Here is a 24,922-nt window from a genome sequence, read left to right as displayed (position 1 = left end):
TGAACCTCCTAGTACTTATCTCAGCTATTCTTGGGTGTTAAAGTAACAAAATAGGAGACAAACTCCCACTGCATTTTGTATGGGCTGGAGCCAGTGTGTTTCTCTTGCATGAAATGACTAATGACTCAGTGAACTGGGGCTTCTTGTCTTCATATCACTGTCTTTCATGCTACAGCACATCGAAAGCCATAATGGCAGCTGCTGGGGTGCCTGTCGTGGAGGGCTACCACGGCGAGGACCAGTCAGACCAGTGCCTAAAGGAGCACGCGGGGAGGATCGGCTATCCTGTGATGATCAAGGCCGTCCGGGGTGGCGGCGGGAAGGTGAGGCTCACGTACTGCTGTCCTCCCCACCAGCCAGGCCTCCCTGTCCCACCCTTGCTCACTGTCTTTCCCTCCTAGGGCATGAGGATTGCTCGGTCTGAAAAAGAATTTCAGGAACAGTTAGAATCGGCCCGGAGAGAAGCTAAGAAGTCCTTCAATGATGATGCCATGCTGATTGAGAAGTTCGTGGACACACCCAGGTATGTTTGCTTCTTTCCCCTGAGGTCTGTTGAAATTACAAAAAACAAACAAACAAACAAAAAATGTGCACAAAATAGAAAATTGTGTTTTGGCTTTGGGTGGATTTGTTGTTGTTGTTGTTTTTCTTTTTCTTTTTGGCTCACACCCAGCAATGCTCAGGGGTTACTCCTGGCTCTGAACTCAGGAATCACTTCTGAAGGTGCTTGGGGGACCATATGGGATGCCGAGGATCGAACCCGGGTTGGCTACATGCAGCGTAAACGCCCTACCTCTACTATGAATTTTTTGTTTTGTGTGGGCACAGCTGGCAGGGCTCAGGGGTTGTAGTCCACTTGCTGGGGGTCACTTGAGAGATCCCCAGGGGAGTGTATGGAGGTATGAGCCCAGGCTTCCTGGGGCAGACCATGGACCAGCCCTTTGAGCTCTCTGGCCCCCAGTTAGAAGGAGCCTCAGTAGCACATGAGCCCATTAGCTTTTCTCATCTCGTCCCCTGCTCTAGAAGATTGTAACGTTAGTGCTGATCTTATTTCTAGGTATTTTTTTGTATAAATGCTCACTTCTAGATATATATGTCTATATGCAGAATAATAATGAATAGAACCTTATATGTTCATATATCTAAGGCCTATTCCCATGTCAGTAAATGCTGATCTGCCTCATTTGTCAATTGTTCTTAACAGTTAATAATTGTTAAGAACAATATTAATATATTAATATGTTGTGATATTAATATATTAACTTATTGAATCTATTTCTTTCTGATGTAATTTAGCGTCTCTTTATTTTGCAAAATTAGACTATTTTATAGAGTTCTGTCAATTTCATTTGAGAGACTTAGAAAATGGTAGCAGTTATTCAGCTTGAAATATAATTGTGCATAATATGTTAACAAATAGTAACACTAACATCTCTCTTCTGTTGCCCTTAGTTCTTCTGTCATATTTCTCTCCTAACCTAGTTTTGATTCTTACCATAACCGCATGGGTCGGTGCTGCTCCTATTCACCGTCCAGTACCCTGAGCAGGAGAGCAGGGAGTTACTTGCCCGAGGCTCCCGGCTGTGTGACTCCAGTATTCATACTCCAAAGCTGTTGGATGCTATATTGCTTCTCTTGGGTACCGCTAGACCAAATACCATGGGAAGCTCTACCTCTTTTTATTTTGTTTTGTTTTGTTTTAATTTTATCTTCATGCCTGTTCCTTAAAATCGGGTACTGGTTACACTGTTTCACAGATTTTGTGATGAGTCAAGTGGCTTTAAAAGGGATCATTTATGTGGGGACCATGACCAGAGAGGGGTTCACCTGGAATGTTCTCAAGGGGGCCCTCAGCTCCTTCCTTTTGGGGTCTCTTCCAAGAGCCTAGACTTGACTATAAATTCCTTAGGTCAGGGAAGGCCCTCCTAAACTTAGACCTGTCCTGGAGCATGGTGTGGTAAATTAAATTCATTTAGGGTTTGACGTAAAAGAATAACGGCACTCTCAAAATAGAGAACATACAGCTATGTGGGACGTAAGGAAAAGAGGGAGGAGGTTCTTGATGAAAGACACAGGCGCCCTTCCAGGGAGAATTTCAGAGCAAATAGCCTGGCTGTGCACCTTGGCATCCTCCTGAGCTAAGCTCGTGGAGATGGCACTAGCTCTCTCAGCCACTGTAACCCAATGCTTGCAACAGGTTTTGAAGATGTAAATTCTTTCCTTGTGAAATGTTAAGCTATTTATTACCTCATGTTGTAATTTATTTCCCCAGTAGCTGGCATGCTTAGGGGCATGAAGGCCTCACGATATATCTCTTAATTTTTCCTGACCTTGCATACTACTTTCTTCAGGTATCAATTATGATTTTTAAGACCTCGGAAAGTGATATAAATATGGTACAAACCTGAAACATGCAAAACGTGGAAAACAAAACAATTCACAATGGCATTCTTTTTACATTACTATTTAAATGTCCTTATCTCCTTCTTATTTTTTGGAGGGATTTGGGGCCACACCTGACAATGCTCAGGGGTTAGTCCTGGCTCTGCTCAGAGATTACTCCTGGCGATGCTTAGAGGAACTTAGTGGGTGCTGGGGATTGAACCTGGGTCAGCTGCACATAAGACAAGTGCCTTACCTGCTTGCTCTCTCTCCAGCATCACAGTTTGTATGTTATTTTTCTGTATTTTTTTATCCTGTTTATTCGTCGGTTGCCTCGAGCAGGCCCCTGTAATGTCTCCTTCGTCCTAGCCCTGAGATTTTTTAAAAAGTGCCATATTCAAGGCTCTTTCAGAATTAGGAGAATGAGACCCATCATTGTTACTGGTATTTGGCATATTGGGTACGCCACGGGGAGTTTGCCAGACTCTGCCATGTGGGCAGGTTACATTTGGTAGCCTGCCAGTTTGTGATTTATCTATTCATAATATACACATTTCAGACTCATGTTGTGTTTCCTATTGTACGTACTAGTTGGTAATTTTTTGTTTGTTTGTTTTTGCTTTGGGGGGCATTCTTTGCATTTTAGGGCAAGAAGAGAAGAAGCCTAAACATTTTGAAATATGCGCAGAAGAGTCTGTTCCTCTTAGCAGAGGCCACTGTGTCAAGCCATCTTGGCTTGAGCCTTTCCTGTCCGAGGGAAAGGACAGTCACCCAATCTTCGGTGTCCTTAGAGCAGACCTCCTATTTCAGCTGAGGATAGGAGACACTTTTAGAGCACTGGGACACAGACCCATTTAAAAGGCTGGGATTTGTTGGTAAGACTATAGAAGCCTTTCTCCTCTACACGCTATTCCTACTCTAACTACTTTCATATAATTACAGTGATGTGCAACTAGAAGAGGTACAAGACAATGACTCTGCCTCAGGGAAACCCAGAGGCAGTTGGGGAGAAGGTGAAAGAAAGGACACTCAGACACACTAACTCTCCTCATCCCTACAGCCTGACTTTTTATTTTTGTTTTGGGGACACATCTGGTGATGCTCGGGGCTTACTCCTGCCTCTGTACTCAGGAATCACTCCTGGTGGTGTTCCCGGGACCAGGTCGGCCTCGTGCAGGGCAAGCCATCATTCTGGTCCTGGAATGTCTGACTTTTAATTTAAAAAATTAGAATACATGCAAGGGTAAGAAAAACAAGTCTGTACTCAGGTAGTTTTTGCTGTTTTGTTTTGTAGCCACACCTGGTAGTGCTTAGAACTTACTCCTGACTGTGCTTAGGGATCAGGATTGAACCCCAGTTAGCTGTGCGCAAGGCGAGTGCCTTACCTGCTGTCCTATCTCTCTGGACCCAGATGAAGAAGGATCTGAAGAGATGAAGCATGCATCAGAACCAGGCGCAAGGGACCAGAGAATACAGTGGGTAGTGCACTTGCCTTGCATGCGGCTGACCTGGATTCGATCCCCAGCACCTCATATGGTCCACTGAGCCTGCCAGGAGTGATTCCTGAGGGCAGAGCTAGAAGTAAGCCCTAAGCACAGCTGAAATAGTCCCAAAACCAGAAACAAAAAATGAGTAAATAAAAGAACTGGACTTGACTATTGACTGTGATTTAGGAATTATTTACTGTAGAACTTAAAGTAGCTGTTTAATATGTCCACGATGTTTATGAGAAAGTGAGCAACATGCAAGCATACAGAAGGACCATGGAACAAAGGTGGAAATTCCAAGGCCGCAACCAACATATTAGAAATCAGAAGCACAGTAACACAGATGAAGCGTGTAATTGATGGGCTGGACACAGCTGAGCAAGGAGTCCATGACCTTCAGCCCCAGTCAGTGTGAACTTCCCACACTGAAATGCAAAGGGAAGTAGTAGGAGAGAAAATAAAATATCCAAGAGCTACCGGACAATTTATAAAGGTATAAGGCCAGAGAGAGAGTATAGGGACTAAGGTGCTTGCCTTTGTACATGATTCAGCCTCCAAAACCTCACCTCAGAGCACAGAGCCAGGAGTAAGCCCTGAGCACCACCAGTTGTGATCCCCCAAAGCCAAAAAATAAAATGGCAGCGGGGTATGATTTGAATGCTACATAGAGAAGCATGAAGGAGAAGTACTTGAAATAATAATGGCTGCAAAATTTTTAAAGTTAATGACAGAAAAGAACAGAGCCAGGAAATGCAGACACTGCCAAGCAGTGTAAATATGAAGAAAACAGTTGAATCATACTTCATCAAACTACAGGAAGAGAGATGGTTGGAGAGAAAAAGACATTGGGGGAAATGCCTTGTCTATAAAGGAGCAAGCATTAGAAATGCATCAGATAGAGGTTTACTCCATGGCTTGGAGGCCAGTCACACAGGCTAGGGGAAAAGGCAGCTCAGATAGAGAAAGGAGTACCAAGTAAAGGGTGTTGGGAGGATCCTCCCACGATGGGAGAGGCATGCTGAAAGTAGACTATAGACCGAACATGATTGCCACTCAATGCCTCTTTTGCAAACCACAGCACCCAAAAGGAGAGAGAACAAAAGGGAATGCCCTGCCACAGAGGCAAGGTGGGATAGGGGGGATGAGGGGTGGGGGGGATACTGGGATCAGTGGTGATGGAGAATGGGCACTGGTGGAGGGATGGGTACTTGATCATTGTATAACTGAAACCCAAGCACAAAAATTTATAAGTCTTGGGGCTGGAGCAATAGCACAGCGGGTTGGACGTTTGCCTTGTACACGGCCGACCCAGGTTCGATTCCCAGCATCCCATATGATCCCCTGAGTACCGCCAGGAGTGATTCCTGAGTGCAAAGCCAGGAGTAACCCCTGAGCATCGCCGGGTGTGACCCAAAAAGCAAAAAAAAAACAAAAAACAAAAAAAAATTTGTAAGACTACAACTGTACCTCATGGTGTTTCACTAATAAAAATTAAAAATAAAAAAATGCATCAGAATATTAAGATACTTGCAAGTATCAAGTATCAAGATACTTGCAAGGAGTGATAACAGGGCTACCAGGACCACATTCAGCACCTTTGGGAGGACGTAGGGATGGAATTCACAGCCTTGGCTGGCACTGTTAGCCCCCAACCTTCCCCAGGCCCAGGGGAGTTCATTTTCCTCTCCTGACCATAAGAGACCTTTACCGACTTGTTGAAAGTAAAGAATTAGTAATTCTGACTCCCAATCTTTCTCTAGGTAGTTCGCAGTTTGTGGGGACTTCGTACTGTGCCCAAGTCCTAAATAGATTCTTTGATGTATTCTGTCTTATTTCCCTGTTATTTCACATAGCTATTTGAAAAAATATCTACCCCCCACAAGTGTTTTTTTTTACCCCCCTCCCCACTGGACTTTACAAACAACTGAAGTTCTGTTGTTTTCCTCTGTTTGAAAGTAAAAGCATCAGGTATTTGATGAAAGGAAAGTGGAGGAATTCTGGTCACCTTGTGCAGGTGCATGTCGGTGCACACTGTCACATGCAGTGTGTGAACATGATTGTTTGCTTTGAAACAGGCACGTGGAGGTGCAGGTGTTCGGTGACCACCACGGCAATGCTGTGTATTTGTTTGAGAGAGACTGCAGCGTGCAGAGGAGACACCAGAAGATCATCGAGGAGGCCCCCGGGGTAAGGGTCGAAGAGGCACTTTTACAGCTTCTTGGTAACTCAGTCCTGCTGATTGTCACACCTGAAATCTCTAAAGCTAGTGTGATTCTCCCAGTCACTTCCCAGGATAACAGTGCTCAGCCCCCCCACTACAGAGTGAGAGTCAGGGGGCAGATGCTCTGGGGTCAGCAGACTGAGGGCACAGCCGGGCCACGTTCCTTCTGGTTGGGTCAGGCGGGTCTGCTCTGACAGCTGTCTGACTCACAGTGGGTCGCTGTACAGTGCTTCCATTAGATCTTAAGCTGTGATTGATGGAATGTTTAAGGAATGGCGTCATTAGTTGAATGGCTTTCTTTTTTTCTGGGTGGAGGCCACGCCCTGTCGTGCTTGTGGGGTCAGGGTTCAAACAGGGGTCAGCAGCATGCAAAGCCAGCCAGTGCCTTAATCCCTCTGCAATCTTTCCGGCTCTGAATGTATTTTTGCTGGTTTGGTTTGGTTTGGGGACCACATCCATTAGTGCTCAAGACTTCTTCCTGGCTCTGTGCTCAGCAATCACTCCTGGTGGTGCCAGATTTCAAACTGGGGTCGGCTGCTAGTAAGACTAGCTAATGTTCTAGCTCCTGTGTTGTCTCTCCGGCCCTAAACATATTTTTCTCATGAAGGTAGTTTTAAGTCCTGCTTCAGAAGTTTTATAAAATAGGGCTGGAGCAATAGCACAGCGCGTAGTGCGTTTGCCTTGCATGCGGCCGACCCGGGTTCAATTCCCAGCATCCCATATGTCCCCCAAGCACCGCCAGGAGTGATTCCTGAGTGCAAAGCCAGGAGTAACCTCTGAGCATTGCCAGGTGTGACTCCCCCCACCACCAAAAAAAAAAGCAAAAAAAAAAAAGTTTTATAAAATATAGCCTTCCTGCTTTAGAGGCTATACAGTGAGGAAACAGATTTTTTTTTTTAATTTTATTGAATCACCGTGAGATAGTTACAAGCTTTCAGGTTTGGGTTACAATCACACAATGAACAAGCACCCATCTCTCCAGCAGTGCACATTTCCCACCACCAGTCTCCCGGGTGTACCCCGCCTTTCCCATCCTCCCCCTGCCTCCATGGCAGACATGATTCGCCATAATCTCTCTCTACTTTTGGACATTATGGTTTGCAATACAGACACTGAGAGGGTATCAGGTTTCATCCTTTATCCACTTTCTGCACACATCTCCCATCCTGACCAACTAGAAAACAGATTTGCTCTTTCTGGAAACTCTTGCCCCTCAGAATGAATTGTTTACTTCTTTCAGAACTACCTCTTCATTGACTTAAGATGTTACCTGGGTAGAGGACTTCCCCTAGGATTCCCTTTTTGGGGATTGGCCTTTTGGGGGGGGTTGGGGACTCAGCCAGTGGTGCTAAAGGACCTTGTGGTATCTGAGATCAAACCTGGGGCTCTCACATGCAGAACAATTGAGCCCATCTCCCTGCTTGGGGTTCACATTTCTCTTGATGCTTGATGCTGCCTAGTCCCCTTTCTTGTCCAAGACTCTATGCATAGTTTTGTTTTGTTACTTAAATATGTGTATCAGAAGGAAATCAGAAGTTTCTGGTTAATCAGTATTCAGAATTTAATTTCTCTCTATTACAGAATTTTATTTTTTAAATTTTTTTTTATTTTTTATTCAGAGAATTTATAAATAAAAAATAATAAAGGCCCTCCTGTTGATCATCGATTTGCTCGAGCGGGCCCAGTAACGTCTCCATTGGAGACTTTGTTGTTACTGTGTTTGGCATATCGAATACGTCACGGGGAGCTTGCCAGAGAATTTAATTTCTCTATAGATATACTTTGCATTTGAAACATTAATTTCAAACAATTTTAGTAGAGGCTATTTTCAAGCAGTGAGTGCTTAAATATAAATTCTATAGGTCACTATTTTTTTTTTTTTTGCTTTTTGGGTCACACCCGGCAATGCATGGGGGTTACTCCTGGTGCTGTGCTCAGGAATTACCCCTGGCGGTTCTCAGGGGACCATATGGGATGCTGGGAATCGAACCTGGGTCGGCCGTGTGCAAGGAAAACGTCCTACCCGCTGTGCTATTGCGCCAGCCCCTATAGGTCACTATTTTTAAATGCTGAAAGTCTTGCCTGCTTTTTTTCCTATCAATCTTTTTTCGTGTTAATTTGCAATTTAAAGGTTTACCACTGTGTCAGTTATCAACTTGAAACAAAATAGAGGTCCTTCAAAAGTTTCATATTGCTGCAGGTAACTTTAAGAGGATATGTAAATCATAAAAGTTGTTTTGTGGTACAGAAGACAAAGATAGGTCATTATATTGAGTAATATCTATAAATATAGAAATTGCTGGCAGAGGGGCTGGAGAGATGATACAGTGGGTAGGGTGCTTGTCTTGCATGCAACTAACCTTGGTTTGATCACAACGCTCCATATGGTCCCCCCGAGCACTGCCAGGAGTAATGGCTGAGTGCAGAGCCAGGAATAACCCCCAGCATCACTGGGTGTGACCCAAGGACTTAAAAAAGAAAAAGAGAATTGCTGGCAGAACTATTACTCTTTGGTCAAATGACAGTTAAACTATTGTAAGGATAGTATTTCCTGATGAATTTGCTTTTTATTCTTATATCTCTTTAATACAAGATTTGATACATACAAATGTATATTAGATTTTTTTTTCTTTTTGGGTCACACTCGGCAATGCACAGGGGTTACTCCTGACTCTGCACTCAGGAATCACTCCTGGCGGTGCTCAGGGAAGCATATAGGATGCTGGGAATCGAACCCGGGTCGGCCACGTGCAAGGCAAATGCCCTACCCGCTGTGCTATCTCTCCAGCCCCGTGCATATTGGATTTTAATAGAGACTTCTAGTAAGGCAAGGTACCAGTGGAAATTTATTTTATTTGTTTTTGCATAGCCTGGTATTGAACCCGAAGTGAGGAGAAAGCTCGGCGAAGCTGCGGTGAGAGCTGCTAAAGCTGTAAATTATGTTGGAGCAGGTATGTGACGTTTAGCTTGTGTTGGGGCAGAAGAAAAGAATCATTTATTTATATTTCAAAAGGCAAAAGAAATGTAACCTTACATCACTGCCTTTCAAACTTTTTTGTTACTTTAAGAAATATGTTTTATATCAAGACCCAGAATATACGTATGTTTATCTGTATATGTATTCATTTGGGAAAATATTTTCACTTAAATGATACTTATCTTAATTATGTATAATGCTGTTTTATTTTTTTTTACCATTTTAGAATATAAAAATCACTGAAATTACTTTCCAGCATTTTGGTAATTTTAAATGTAAAGCAAAATTGGATTGAAAGTACAGAGCTTCTGTACTCCCAGAATGCGCATACACACGTTTCCTTCCCACAATCAAAATGGGCAATGTTTGTTACAACTGATGAATCTCACTGATACACTGTTACCACCCAAAAAAACATAATTCCCAGTGGGGCTTCTCTTGGTGGTGTCCGTCAGTTTGAGATTAGTAAAATTGTCACACACAATATTGGCAAGCTCCCCGTGATGTATTCGATATGCCAAACACAGTAACAACAAAGTCTCCAATGGAGACGTTACTGGGCCCCTTCGAGCAAATCGATGAACAATGGGAGGGCCATTATTATTATTATTTTATTAATATTGGTACTTTGATGTTTCATTGCCTCCTTTGTTTTGCCTTTTCCAAAATGTCACAGTTAGATTCACATAGCATGTAGTCTTTTCAAATCAACTTCTTTCACTTTGTGGTATGCATATGTTTTATCCCTGTTTTTTTTTTTAATGACTGAAATAGTTTCTTTTTAGCACCAAATAATGCTTAATTGACTGAATTTTACCATTATTTATTCATCCTCTCATCTACTAAAGGATATCACGGTTGCTTCAAATTCTAACAATTATGAATAAGTATCTATGTTCTAGTTGTATAGGTGTAACTTTTAGTTTATTCTGGTAAACACCAAGGAGGTGTGATTTCCAGAAACTGCCTTCAGTGAGGCCAGACTGTTTTGCATCCCCACTAGCAGCATTCCTGTTGCTTCATGTTCTTAGCAGCATTTGTTATTGTCAGTATTTAAACCATTCAAATAGGTCTGCAATTGTAGCTCCTTGTTTAAATTTGCATTTCCCTAACAACTAATGATCTGAAGCCTCTTTTGGTGCTTACTTGCCCACTTATAGATACTCTGGGCAGAGATGTCAGTTCTGATATTTTTTCCCCATTTTTTTCAAGTTAAGGTTTTGTTTTTTGGGGTTTTGTTTGTTTGTTTGTTTGTTTGTTTTAGTGGGTAGGAAATCAGGCTATACCTGATGGTGCTTAGGGCTTACTTCTGGCTCTGTGTTCAAGGATCACTCTAGGAGATCACACAGGGTGCTGGGGATTGAACCGGGGTTGGCCATGTGCAAGGCTAGCACCCTACCTGCTGTACTATCACTCTTACCCTGTAGTTGAGTTTTAGTAGTTCTTTGTATATTTTGGATAACAGTCTTTTTCCAGACATGTATTTTGAAAACATTTTGTTCAAGTCTGTAGCCTACCTTCTTATTCTTTTAATACTGACTTTCATACAAGCGGCCAACATGGCCGACCCGAGTTCGATTCCTCCGCCCCTCTCGGAGAGCCCGGCAAGCTACCGAGAGTATTCGATATGCCAAACACAGTAACAACAAAGTCTCCAATGGAGACGTTACTGGGCCCGCTCGAGCAAATCGATGATCAATGGGAGGGCCTTTACCTTTACCTTTACCTTTCATAGAGAAGAATTTTTTTCTAATTAATAAAGTACAACTTAAGAATTGGAGAGATAGTACAGTGGGTAAGGTGCCTGCCTTGTACATGGCCAACCCCAATTTGATCGCCAGCATCCCATTTGGTTGCCTAAGCACTGCTGGGAGTGATTTTTGAATTCAGATCCAGGAGTAACTCCTGAGCATCACTGGGTGTTCCCCCAAAGCAAAAATCAATTAGTTAATTAAGTCCAACTTATTATTTCAAGGATAATGCCTTCTTGTTATTTCTAGAAAAGATACTACCAAACCTCTATTGTCATCTGAGCATTTAGGTTTCCTCCATTGTGATCTTCTAGCACTTTTGTAATTTTGAGTTTTACATTTAGGTCCATGATACTTGGTTTGGTTTAGTTTGGTTTTTGGGCCACACTTGCTATGGTCAGGATTTATCTCTGGGTTTGTGCTTTGGGATCCCTCCTGGTGGGGATTAGGGAAAACCATGTGTGGTGTTGGGGATAGAATCAGGGCCAGCTTCATGCTGAGAGAACCTTAACCCCTATACTGCCATGGTCCGTTCTTTTTTTTGGGGGGGAGGGATCGCTCCTGCCACTGCTGAGGGACCATATGTGATGCTGGGGACCAAACCTCGTCAACAGCATGCAAGGCAAGCCTGACCCATCATACCATCCCTCTAGCCCTCATGATCCATTTTGAGTTAGTGTTTGTAAGGGATGTAATGTATGTGACTAGACTGCTTCTGTTGTGGTTGTGTCACTTGTTAAAAAGGTTACTTCTGGGAGGGCCTGGAGATAGGTCCGTAGTAGAGCACCTGCCTTGCAAATGTGAGGCTTGTTAGGGCTGTAATTTTGATTCTTGTCGTCCCTCCACCTTCCGGAGCTCAGTCCCAGGGGCTGTACTGTTCAGTGTCCTGGTCGCAGCAACAAAGTCTGTGATTCTGGGCACAACATATCCAAGCACCTCTACTTAGTGTACGAGTACCACACCCCCTATATTGACAAGAGCCATAACCAAGAACACAGCCCCTCAAGAGCACTGCAGCAAAAAGACCACACTAGAGTGTGACCCACCAGCACCGGTCCTCCCGTTGTTCATCGATTTGCTCAAGCGGGCCCAGTAACGTGTCCATCATGAAACTTGTTGTTACTGTGTTTGGCATATTAAATACGTCACGGGTAGCTTGCCAGGCTCTGCCGTGCGGGCGAGATACTCTCGGTAGCTTGCCGGACTCTCCGAGAGGGGCGGAGGAATTGAACTCGGGTCGGCTATGTTGGCTGCTTGTAAGGCAAACGCCCTACCACTGTGCTATATCTCCAGCCCAACCCACCAGCACCACAGTTGAAAAATTCATGAGCACAAGGTGTCGAGCTAGTACAGGGGTTAGGGCACAGCTGCAAAGTGCTCTGATTGGGTCTGATTCCCAGTACCAAGTGGCCGTCCGAGCACTGCCAGCTACAACCCTGGAGGCGCTTGTACCCCGAGTACAGCCCTGGAGGTCCCGAGCACTGACGAGGCATTTCAGGATGAGCAGTGCACAGCGCTGAACAGTGCACAGCAGGGCCAGCGCTGAACCCGAGCACATAACTACTGGGACAGACTCCCAGTCCTCTGGGCACTGCTGGGGTGCCCTCCCCTTCAAATGAATTTATACAAGTACCATAACCAAGTATACAAGCCTTGCAAGCACCACAATCACGTGCTACAGCCAGATGTATACAAGCATCACAGAAACAGCAGCCACAGAAAGGATGGGGGCAGACAGAGGTTACAACCTTGCCTCCGGGGTGTTGTCTCTGGCCCGTGGTTGCAGATAAGTTGAGTGTATTTATGTTGGTCTATTTCTGGACTCGGTGCTGCTCCAGTGAGCTGTTTGTTCTCTTGCCTGTGCTTCCTTGTTTTGATTACTGTAGCTTCAGGTGACCCTCGAAGTAGAATGATTTTAACCTCTTCAAGCCTGTTACCGTTCGGAGTTGAACGGGCCATTCTGAGTTTTTTTTACCTTTCAACATAAACTTTAGGATTGGCTTCTTTCTGTTTGCAAAGTAGCCTACTGAGATTTTCTCTGGAATTGCATTAAATCTCCAGGTCAAGTTGCCGAGACCTGTTACCTTGACAGTGTTGAGTTTTCTTCTCCGTGACTTCAGTTCTTAGTGTTTCTCCACTTAGTTCGCTCTTCTTTTACTTCCATCACAAGTTTTATAGTTTCCTAATGTCAATAACATTCATGTTTATATTTATACTGGCTTCTCTTTTGGAAGATAGCATAGATGGTATCTTGTTTTTTAATTTCAAATTCTTGTATTCAGGGGCTGGAGCAATAATTCTAAGGGCAGATGCACTTGCCTTGCACTGGTAAATCCTGTGACTAGAATAAAATTTGTTTAAAAAACAAAACAAAATTTAAATAAGAGCTCATTGTTTCATTAAGTTCATTGTGTATTTAACATGGCTCGCCATCCTTCTCCTCTAAAATTTATCCATGACGTGGGCCAGAGTGATGGGGCTTTGGGAGTCCTAAAAATGGATGGATAATTTTAAAAATAAAAAGCATGACAAATTTTTTGAAAGATGAAAAATTTTTAAATTATTAGTATCAGTAAGCTAGTCTCAAAGAATTTTCCATTTTTGTCTGAGAAAGTCTTTTGTTTCATCGCCAAAAAGGGTTTTATAAGGTACAAAATTTTAGTTGGCGATTTTATTTTTTCTACCAGCACTTTATTTTATTTTTTTATTTTTTTGCTTTTTGGGTCACACCCGATGATGCACAGGGGTTCCTCCTGGCTCCTGCACTCAGGAATTACTAATCCTGGCGGTGTTCGGGGGACCATATGGGATGCTGGGAATCGAACCCGGGTCGGCCGCGTGCAAGGCAAATGCCCTCCCCGCTGTGCTATTGCTCCAGCCCCTCTTCCAGCACTTTAAATTGTTTGCTCCACTTTCTTCTTGCTTGCATGGTTTCTGAAAAGTCAGATTAAATTTTTTTTTCTTTTTTTTGCTCGACTTTTTGTGTCAGGCTGGCTTTCATATGTCACCAGATAGAACGCTGAACTCTTCTTTACAGGTGAAGTCGTTTTGTCTTTTTTCAGGATCCTTTCTCCTTTAAAATTTTATTATTTTGGAATTGATACCTTTAGGTTTAGTTTTACTGGTTTTTCTCTTGCTTAGCACTACCTGAGCTTCCTGAAGCTGTGGTTTGGTATCTGACATTAATGTGGGGGAAATTCTTAGTCATTGTTTCAAATATTACTTTGGTTCCCCTCTCCTCCGCCCCCTCCCCCACCATGTCCTCTTTATGTGTGTGTTCCACCTTTTTTAGTTGTAAGTTTTGTATTATGTTTCTTTCCTGATGTTTTTTGGAAGTTTCTGTTTATTATCCTCAAACTTGAAGATTTTTTTTTCCTTGCTTTGTCCAGTTTGTTTAATAAGTTCAGCACGGATATATGTGCATTTAATTTCTATTGCAGTGGGTTTTTTTTCTAGCATTTCTTTTTGTTTTTCTTTGGTTTTCTCTTTCTCTCAATATTCACCTCTCTGCTTATTTTACCTGTTGGTACCTCCATGTTATCTACTATTACCATTATATCCCCTAGCATATTAATCAAACTATTTTTTAGTTCCTGGTCAGATTATTTCAACAACCCTACCATAACTTAAGTATTGCACAGATGTTTTTAAAGTCTTTTCAAACAATTTTTTGGGTCCTTTTTAGTGTCTTGTCGTTATTTTTCCTAATATCCAGGCATGATAAGATGGTTAAAAGGACGTCTGGTACATGGTCCTTGGAGTGGCAGGGTCTGGGGGAAGCATCCTACGGCCCTGTGATTGCATCTGTGTCTTTTAGTGGAATCAAACCTTAACCTGTGAACCTTACCAGTATTTGTTGGTTTGGCTTCAGTTTTAATTTATATTCTGAGGTATGAAAGTATAACTGGAAAGGAAGTGTGTATCCCCTAAGTTGTGTTAATTGATAAGACCAGAGGAGTTTAGGCTCTGGTTATTAGCCTGTAAGGCCATATCTTAAGTACAGAACTCTGTGTACTTTAAATGGCTCCTCTTCCCCTCTGCTGGAAATTCAGGGTATTTTTCTGCAGTATTCCCTTTGAGGATCTGTTAGAGCCCCTAGAAGTGAAATTCTTAAGTTATTTGTTTAGTTTTTCACTTCTTACCAGGAAATAATGGTAACTTCTAAGCTCTTCCCATGCTCAACTAGAAACTAAAAGTCTTTACTCCATTTCTATAACTCTCAAGTGAATTCCCATCCCTAGTTTGAAAAGCAGCTTTACGCAATATGGAATGGACTTTAGCCTCAGTGAAACAGGAAAACCTATAGGATTTCATCCAGATGACATTTTGAAAGCCACTGTGACAGAAAGTAGAACAGTGCTTGCACAGAAACAAGGACTTGAGACAGGGTTGAGCGCCCAGGAGAAGCTGAGAACATTTGTTGGGGGAGGGGGTGGAAATTCTATGTGCTTTCATGGTAGTGGTTGCAGGATTAGATCCCATTGCAAAATCTCTGCCTACCTATGTTTAAAATGGCCCCATTTTATTGTCTTAAATTAGACCCTGTGAAGGTGAGAGAAATTTTGCTTAATAGAATGCCAGTAGGTAAGACACAATGGAAGGGGGTCACTGGCACGTTTTCAGTGGGTTGCGTAGAAGGACCTGTACAGCAAACTGCCCGAAAGCCCACAACTGGGGATGGGTGGGGAATGTCTCTTTTTCTCTGCAAAGTTAGAGGGCAATGGGGTTTTTGGGTGTTCGGTTTACAGGGATGGGGCACTGAAGGGGTGTCGGGTCCGCAGAGATGCTGAACGCTGACGTGCCCTCCACATGGTGCTCTGACTGTGTTCTCTCGCTCCTGCAACAGTCAGCTGGGTCCCATCAGAGCTGCGGCTTACCATTTGCACAGAATCCCAAAAATACTTTTCTGTTGCTAAATTTCATGCAACAGTGTTGTTTTCATAAAATGAAAAGCTTTCAGGGGCTGGAGAGATAGCACAGTGAGTAGGGCGTTTGCCTTGCACGTGGCTGGCCCGGGTTCGATTCCCAGCATCCCATATGGTCCCCCGAGCACCACCAGGAGTAACGCCTGAGTGCAGAGCCAAGAGTAACCCCTGTGCATCACCCGGTGTGACCCAAAAAGCAAAAAGAAAAGGTTTCGCCTAGGTGAGGCAGCCTTGGGAGTTTCCATTTGCTCCTGATCCCGGACCACAGAAGTGAGACCACTGTGTTTTGTCTTTTAGGAACCGTGGAGTTTATCATGGATGCACAGCACAACTTCTACTTTATGGAGATGAATACCAGGCTGCAAGTGGAGCACCCTGTGACGGAGATGATCACGGGAACCGACCTGGTGGAGTGGCAGCTGCGGGTGGGGACACTTGTTTCCTTACAGACCAGCCTTCAGAATCCGTGACTTTATGGTCTCCTAAAAGAAGGTCTCCCCTGAACCCAAGATTGAATTCTTGGTGGTTGTGATGAGGATGGGAACATGGGAGGCTTCAAGGTGACACTGTAATCACAACGGTGATGGTGTTGTCAATTGTCAGATTCAGTCCCGATCTGTCACTTAACCCTAAAAGCCCCGAGGCAGAGGCAGGCAGCAGCTTAGTTGCTGCCTCTCATATCTGCCTCTGACCTCGTTGCCTCCCCCCAGAGCTTCTGATCTGCCAGAGGCCTCATCATCCCGGTTCAGGCCATGCTTAGGTATGAGAGGCAGGCGGTGACTAGCCATGGTGAAACAACCCAAGGCAGCGCCAAGGGAATAGCCTACACCACCAGAGGTGCTAACTTAGACACGCTCGCCCTGAGGTGGGGTAGAGTCGCTGTTCAGAGTCAGTGGTTAGAAAGGTTTTGAGCATGTCACATTAGTGTCCCTGGAACATGCCGAATGTATTTTGCGAAACTGTGACCCTGCACCCTTCCTTTCTTCCTGCTTCTGTGGCTGGGTCGCAGTGGCCAGGGGCTGCAGACATGCTTGATTGTAGGACTCACACACTCTCAGATTGTGCCTCAGGGGGCAGTACCCTGAGCCACAGTGCTCCCCAAAGGCCACGCCCTTTAGTTGTGGGGTGTACGCACACTTGACTGTGGTGTGGCTGGAACTCTCTTGCAGTCTACCTGGGACCTTGCTTGGCACATGCAGGCAGCCAGCCATAGGAATGGAATGCATAAACATTCAACTACTGTGCCTCAGCCCCTGGGCCCTCTCCCCGCCTCCTAGAGCTGTTTCTCTAATGTAGATCATCTGAGAAGTGTGGCCTAAATCAGCGGCACAGAATGTGTTAATTCTAATATTAGTGATAGTCTGTTTTCGTTGCTTCTCCTCCTTTGGTTTTGGGGCCACACCTGGCAGTGCTCAGGACTTACTCCTGGCTATATGCTTGGAGTTTACATATAGCAGTGTTCTGTTCAGGGATTCTATGGGATGCCAGGGATTAAACCTAGATGGCCAGGTGCTCTCTCTCCAGCCCCTGTTTTTGTTCTCTTCATCCAAGCAATAGATTTTCTCTTAGCTGCCTTTGAAATTTAGAGATGAAAAAAAAATGAAGAAATATGAATGTTCCTAATTCTTGTGGGATTTTGGGGTTTTTTTCCTGAATCTAAATTATTTTTTCATGATATGATACTCAAGTTGTGTTATGTTGATAGTTTTGTTTTTGCAGTACTTTTATGGTCAGTGATAGGATGATAATTTTGCTGGTTACTTGGGCATGATAAGTTCTTTAAATAGAGCCAAAATATTCTTGTACCAAAGCCCCTAGAATCCTGATAGCTGGTGAAAACCAGGCACTCAGGTTATTAAGTGTTAGTCTTAGGAAAGCTTGAATGGATTTAGAAACTTCTGAAAAGAGTACTTGTATTTCCAGAATTTATGGGAAAGGAGATTTTTTTTTTCTAAAGCAGTTTCCCAGTGGAGTTCAGTCTTGAAATTATGGAGGATGAAAGATTTCATGGGATGAGGGAAAGAGAAAACTTTTGGACTCTAAGAAATGAGGCAATGGTTATTTTTGTGACTCAATAAATGGTGAGAGCTTTGAAGGCTTTTAGATTTTGGGGAGTCTCCCAGTAGTTATGGAGGAACTAGGGGATACTCCCAGTGATTCTTTTGATGGTTGTACCCAGCAGTGCACTCGCCACTTTGGGGACCAAGTGGTGCCAGGAGTCAAACCCTGACGCCCCACATTCCAGGCGTGGAATTCCATCCCGTTGTGCCCTCTTGCCTACCCTTTGAAGGCTCTTTTGAAAGTGAACGGGGCTTGTTGCCCTGCGGACACTATGGGACTTAGTTGAGATAATTCAAGACACTTTGTCTTTCCTTTTTAAAATACGGGCACTCCCCAAGGGCATGTGGAACTCGGGACATTCCCTGCCACTCAGCCTAGAGGTGCTCACTTCTCTGCAGCGACCAGAGCTACACCTGGCAATGTTGCTGGGGGGTGGTGGGGGGTTGGGGAATGAAGACATGTAGTGCCAGAGATGGGACTCAGGACTTCACATGTTCCTCGCATGTGCTAGGCATGTGCTCTACCACTTGCCCCAGTTCCCCAGCTCCCTGAAAGTATTTTGGACTCTGGCTTCCCAGCAGAAACCGTCTTTTGGTGTGTCAGGTGTTCAAGCGCCACTTGACAAATCAAAGGCAGAACGAGGGTGCAATGAGGCAGACATCCAGCTGGCTTGCGGTATCCGGGCAAAGCTGACGGGAATATTCAAGGGTCAGGGGTCCCAGTGAGTCTGTGGGTAAGACCGAGAGAATGCAGGCGGCACAGATTTCCAGATATAGAGCAAAGTGGAGACTTGCCTCTTCTGAGCTTCGCCGGTTCCAGAAGCGAGAGGAAAGAGGAGCCAGACTGAGACAGGGCTGGGCAGGAGGAATAAGATCGCATCTCGGAGTGTGGACTCCTGGGATATAAAGAATATTTTTTATTAAGGCATTCAAGAGAATTTCACCATGGAGATAAGGATGAGATGTTAAGGCTGGAGAGAGAGCGCTCAAGTGGCAAAGCACGTGTCTGAGTTAAATTTTCAGCTTGTCCTGAGGACAAGCCCTCAGACCAGCTTTGCTGGGAGTAGCCCCTGTTGAAGGGGGAAAGAGCCCGGGATGCAATGAATTAGTAGCTAACACTGACAGCTTCCTCAATGCCAGGCACTCCCTTTTAAAGCATCAAGGGAAGAGAAACTTGCCATAGCCTCTACATGATGAGTAAATAGAGAGAGGGAAAAACAACAACAACAATAAAATTTTGTACCCAGGCAGGGTGGCTGCAGAGTCTGTCATTTTCTAAAGACTTCGGTTTAGACCATTTTTCATTCGTTCCTAACTAGAAGGATTCCTGGATTTTCTTAGTGATAGATTTCAAGAGATGAAGCCTTTGCCTATCTTATACTTGCCTGTTTCAGTTCAGTGTGATGCTAAGTTACTGAAGAGCCCCCACACCAACAAACACACACCCACCCCTTGTATCTTTTGCTTTCTCAGGTTGTCACTTTCTCATCCTGGAGGAAATCATAAGGGGAAAGTAAAGCGAAAGAGTGTCACAGCAAATCCTCCAATAGCCCTTCCCAAATTATACTAGGTGAAGAGAGAGGTTTGTTGTACTGGTACCTAATAACCAAAATAACAATAATTGTGGCAATGATAATATAACGGTGATGATTCTATTTGCAATTTGGTGTCACACACTATACATAAATTGTAGTCAAATTAAAAAATTGTCCTGGTCCCACTTTCTTCTCTCACTTGGTGATGGAATTAAAAAAAAGATGACAGACTGATGCCTCACTGCAGCTCTATCTGTGGGTATGGTCCTATAATGCCAACAAAGACATCGACCAATAATTTATCATAAAACTGTTTAATTTGGGTAACAGTGCTAATATTTAAATGGAAACGGAGAAACTCTAGCTGTGGGTCTGGTCCTACTAATGCCAACAAAGACATCGACCAATAATTTATCATAAAACTATTTAATTTGGGTAACAGTGCTAATATTTAAATGGAAACGGAGAAATTCTAGCTGTGGGTATGGTCCTACAATGCCAACAAAGACATCGACCAATAATTTATTATAAAATTGTTTAATTTGGGTAACAATGCTAATATTTAAATGGAGACAGAGAACATCTTACAGTAAGGAATTTTAGTTTAAACTGAAAAAAATTCACTGATTGTTATAATTCAAGCGGGCCCAGTAACATTGTGAGACTTGTTACTGTGTTTGGCATATCGAATACGTCACAGGGAGCTTGCCAGGCTTTGCTGTGAAGGTGAGATACTCTCAGTAGCGTCCTGGGCTCTCCAAGAGGGGTGGAGGAATCAAACCTGGCTTGGTCCAGTTCAATGACTGAGTTATAATTAAGTCAATGGTTTATCTGCTCTCTATTTTAAAAATCTGGAAGCCCATAGTAATTAGTACATTCTTTTACTCTGCATCCATTTTAAAAGAATTTACTTCTGTTTATGCCCAGTGCTCCAAAGCAATCGGTTCTTAGAAGAACACAAAATTCAAATGTACATTTTATGTGGAAAAAGACAAGCCCATCACGTTTTCTAATCCTCCTTGCAGCTCTCGGATTCTATTTCATGCAACTTCCTCTTTTCTCACCAGGTTGCAGCTGGAGAGAAGATTCCTTTGAGCCAGGAAGAAATCACTCTGCAGGGCCATGCCTTTGAAGCTCGAATATATGCAGAAGATCCTACCAATAACTTCATGCCCGGGGCTGGGCCATTAGTGCATCTCTCCACCCCTCAGGCTGACCTTTCCACTAGGATTGAAACTGGAGTCCGGCAAGGTAAAGTGAAGTGAGCTGAAAGTCGGAGACTGGAGAAATAGTTCAGCAGGGAGGGCACTTGCTTTGCACACGGCTGACCCAGGTTTGAGTCCTGGCACTGCATGTGTTCCCCCAAGTCCTGCCAGGAGTGAGCCCTGAGCACAGAGCCGGGCGTAAGCCCGAAGCATAGCCCAAAAAAGAAGTACAACCTAACAGTCTGAGTATTGTGTGGTGTTTTGTTAAAGGGCCACACCCAGTGACACTCAGAGGGCTCTGTGGTAGCAGGGATAGAACCTCACCTTCCTGTTTTCCAAGTGTATGTTCAGCCTGTTGAGCTCTGGCTGGCTCAAGTCTGAGATTTTTTTAAATTTTTTTCATGCATTCTTATGTTTCTATAGATGAAATTTTCTGTGTTTCTTGTGGGAACATCTACCTTTTTTTTTTTGCCAGTTGATTTTTTTTTAATTTAATTTTTATTTTTATACATCTTATTTTCATAAAGTAGTTTACAATAGTTCATTACAGACAATATTCAAACACCCAACCAACCAGCAAGCATCTTCCCACCACAATAAGAGGGAAGTGTATGAAGGTGGTTGTATTTCATTCTGGAGCCATTTAAGCCTGTGTATACAAGAATACAAGTATACAAGAATACAAGAATACAACTATGTTAAAACCAAACACACGTGTGCTACTTTAGGCATATCAGTGGGCTAGAGTGAAGAGGTCTAGCTGAATTTGCCGCTGCACGCCAGGAAATCGCTCTCTTCCAGGAGCTTTATTTTATAGTCTCTGGATCTTGGCCGTTGATGAGATTGCATGGTGCCAGGGGCAGTTTGTGGATGTGACTGCCAAGCTACTGGAAAATTGGGGAGCTGTGGGGAGGCGGCCCAGTCCTGTACTGAGCAGTCTTGGAGATCTCAGCCACGGGTCCCATATACCTGGACTCATCTGTCGGTTCCCTCAGGCGTGAGGCTCATCCGAGTGTGTGGAGAGTGGCCTTGAGCATGGCAGCAGCTGGAATCTGGAGGTTTTAGGCTGCCAGGGCTCTGCTTGGAGCAGGGAGGGAAACTCAACCCGCCCCACTCTGAGATGCCCCGGTGAGGACAGCCAGGTGTGGGGTCAGGAGATTCTACCACCATTTTCAAATAAAGGGTCTAATTGGTGTCTTATTAATCTCTATTGAGGCAATGGTTTATAAAACTACCAGTGATTGCATTATGGGTACAGTGTGACCATACTACACCCAGCACCAAGCTTCCAGTGTCCCTACACCAGAACTCACTGGGCCTCCTCCCTTCTTTCAGCACCTGCTGACCTTTGGTCTAAGGATTTGCTTTCCTTGGACATTGTCTCCTTGCTTTATGTTTCTTTATATCCCACCTGTGAGTGAAATGTTCAATATTTGTCTTTCTCCTTCTGACTTATCTCACTTATCTTGACCCCCTCCAGTTCTATCCATGTTATAACATAAACCGCAAAACTTCCCCTTATGTAAGTGTTAATATTAACCCCTGGTTTTTGACAAAGAAACTAGGCACAGAAAAGTTAAGTGACCTGGGGCCAGAGTGATAAGGTAGGATGTTTGCCTTTCCTGTGGCCAACGCAGGTTCACTCGGTCCCATATGGTTCCTTGAGCCTACCAGGAATAATTCCTGACGGCAGAGCCAGGAGTAACTCCTGAGTGTTCCCGGCTGCCATTTTAACCTTTGATCACAGAGGACTCACCAGCTGGTGAGGGCTGAAACACAGCAGTTCTCAAGCTACAAGGTGATGGAGACACAGTTCTAAAAGGAAGTCTCGAGTGGGCCTTTCTAACAGTGGAAAGGGAAGGATGTTAATGCAACCCTTTGGTTTTATCAGTTTTAAAACTCTGGGGTTCAGAAGGTTCAAGTGACCTTCCAAAATCACAGCACTTTCTTTCAAACATTATTCATTCTAAGATTCCACGTCCTTTGGAACTATTTTCAGCCAGTGAGACGGAGGCACATCCTCTAGACAGAGGCACAGGTCCTTGTTCACTGAGACTGCCATCGTCGTGATCACTGCCATTTGTTTATTGAGCTTGGCAGATATGACTCTTGGCACTTTGTTATATATCCTCCCGACAATTCTCCAGGGTAGAGAAGTGATCACCCTTATTTCACTGATGAAACGGAGGAGTCGGAGGGAGGAGAATGCCAGGCACAGAGGTGCAGATGATCTGGAAGTGTAGAGAGAGTTTATACTGACTTCTGCAAAGGGAAGAAAAAAGAAGATGGAGCAGAACATGGGGTGGGGGAGAGTCAGCCTGTGCCTCGGTGAATTGCCCACAGTAGGCCCAGGTACCCGAGATCGGCTGCATCTGCCTTAGACTTGGAACAAGTTTGCGAGCCCCTCTTCAGGTTCCCATAAATGGAAGTGACAATGAAACTGTCATCCGGGAGTTGGTAAGCATTAAGCGTGAAATGTACCAAAAGTCCCGCTGAGTATAGCTGGTCATAACTTATCCCTTGAAATTTGGAGAGGAGGGTGTTCATTTTTTTTCTCCCTGTCCTTCCCTGTGCCACAGTCTTGGTTCGGCTGGGGTGCACTCTTTGGTTTGTTTTTTTTTTTTTTTTTGGAGGGTGCCACACCCAGGGTGCTCAGGGGCTGTTCTTGACTCCGTGCTCAGTACTGACTCCTGGAGATGCTCGGGGACCACAACACAGGCCTAAAAGATGCAAGGCATGTGCCCTGACCCCTGTCCTGTCTTTCTGGCCCTCCCTTTTAGTTTTTTTGTTTTTTTTATATTTTTTTGCTTTTTAGGTCACACCCGGTGATGCGCAGGGGTTACTCCTGGCTTTGCACTCAGGAGTTACTCCTGGCGGTGCTTCTGGCGGGGACCATATGGGATGCTGGGAATCAAACCCGGTCGGCCGCATGCAAAGCAAAAACCCTACCCTGATAGCTGTGCTATCACTCCAGCCCCACCTCCCTTTTAGTTTTGACTTTGACAGACTGCTGTGGCTTTTCCATTGCAGGAGATGAAGTTTCGGTGCATTATGACCCCATGATTGCGAAGCTGGTTGTCTGGGCTGCGGATCGCCAGGCGGCCTTGACGAAACTGAGGTACAGCCTTCGCCAGTACAATGTGAGTCAACCGGGGTCTCGTCTATGACCCCAAAGCTCCCTGTATTTCCACCACTGAACTGTCCCAGTGGATTGAGCCAGCCTTAAATGGCCAAGCCTTTGCAGGTTATCTTCATAATACCATTTGTCCATATTTCATAGAGTAATTTCATTCTGGGGAGTTTCTCATGGGTCAGAAGAGAGCTGAAAACATCTGGATTTTAATTAGGAAAAATAAAGGCTAAAACAATTAGCCTCAATGTAAACAGCAGTTACCCATGTGTGCCTACAACAAAAAGGCATTTTTTTTTCTCCCAGAGAAATTATGGGGAGCTAGGTAGTACAGTGGGCAGGGCATTTGCCTTGCACGCTGCTGACCTAAGTTCCATTCTTGATACCTCATATGGTTCCCCAAGCCCACCAGGAGTGATTCCTAAGTGCAGAGCCAGGAGGAAGCCCTGAGCATATCCAGGTGTGGTCCACAAACAAACAAAAAGAAAAATCATAACCATGTTCAGTTTCATCTATTTGATAAACTTTGTTCCTTTTTTGCAGCCCATTAATCTCTTTGGTGCACTGAATTCCATAGGATGCTGATGGAGCTTAAGGGAAGATTTCTTATTAGCTTGTGATAAATTGTAACGTACCATGTGATAAATTGTTATTATTGAACCTGTGATCAGCTACTATTTAAATTATTGTGTTACTAACTGATCAAGCTTTTTCTGAACCTGGTTTCCTTCCCATTCCTTAGACACCTGCACCGAGCTGTTCTGAGTCTCTTGCAGAATGTTCTTTGCCCTCATAATTTTGGGTGCCCTCCTGATGTTCTTCAGTACCAGTTCACCTCCTTGGAGTCCCCTCTGGACCATCCTCTTTAAATAGGGTGAATTTAGCCAGTCTGAATTTTCTTCATAGTCCCTGGTGTTGGGCTGGAGCCATAGCACAGTGGGTAGGATGTTTGCCTTGCACATGGCCGACCTGGGTTCGATTCCTCCATCCCTCTTGGAGAGCCCGGCGAGCTACCGAGAGTATCTTGCCCGCACCGCAAAGCCTGGCAAGCTCCCCGTGATATTTTTGATAGGCCAAACACAGTAACAAGTCTCACAATGGAGACATTACTGGTGCCCACTCAAGCAAATTGATGAACAATGGGAGGACGGTGTTGCAGTGCTACAATCTCATATTAGAGATATATGTTTGTTACTGTCCCCAGCCTCGGTGAGAACAAGAATCTCATCTATTTTGTGTCCCTAGTATC

At 44.2% G+C, this 24,922-nt stretch overlaps 1 protein-coding gene across 1 annotated transcript in view; it reads left to right on the top strand.

Moving 5' to 3' along the window:
* The window catches only part of MCCC1 (methylcrotonyl-CoA carboxylase subunit 1), a 64,619-nt gene that overhangs the window by 19,181 nt on the left and 20,516 nt on the right, over positions 1 to 24,922 (top strand). Inside the window, exons 6-12 of the mRNA XM_056121976.1 lie at positions 176 to 323; positions 402 to 523; positions 5,945 to 6,056; positions 8,960 to 9,041; positions 16,041 to 16,168; positions 20,406 to 20,589; positions 23,574 to 23,683. Of these exons, the coding sequence (XP_055977951.1) occupies positions 176 to 323; positions 402 to 523; positions 5,945 to 6,056; positions 8,960 to 9,041; positions 16,041 to 16,168; positions 20,406 to 20,589; positions 23,574 to 23,683 (886 nt within the window). The remainder of the gene's footprint in view (positions 1 to 175; positions 324 to 401; positions 524 to 5,944; positions 6,057 to 8,959; positions 9,042 to 16,040; positions 16,169 to 20,405; positions 20,590 to 23,573; positions 23,684 to 24,922) is intronic.

This window comes from Sorex fumeus, unplaced genomic scaffold (genome assembly GCF_029834395.1).
Source record: "Sorex fumeus unplaced genomic scaffold, SorFum_2.1 ptg000044l, whole genome shotgun sequence".
In the NCBI taxonomy this organism is placed as follows: domain Eukaryota; kingdom Metazoa; phylum Chordata; class Mammalia; order Eulipotyphla; family Soricidae; genus Sorex; species Sorex fumeus.
Note: the sequence above shows the minus strand (reverse complement) of the source record. Positions and strands in the feature narration are given on the sequence as shown.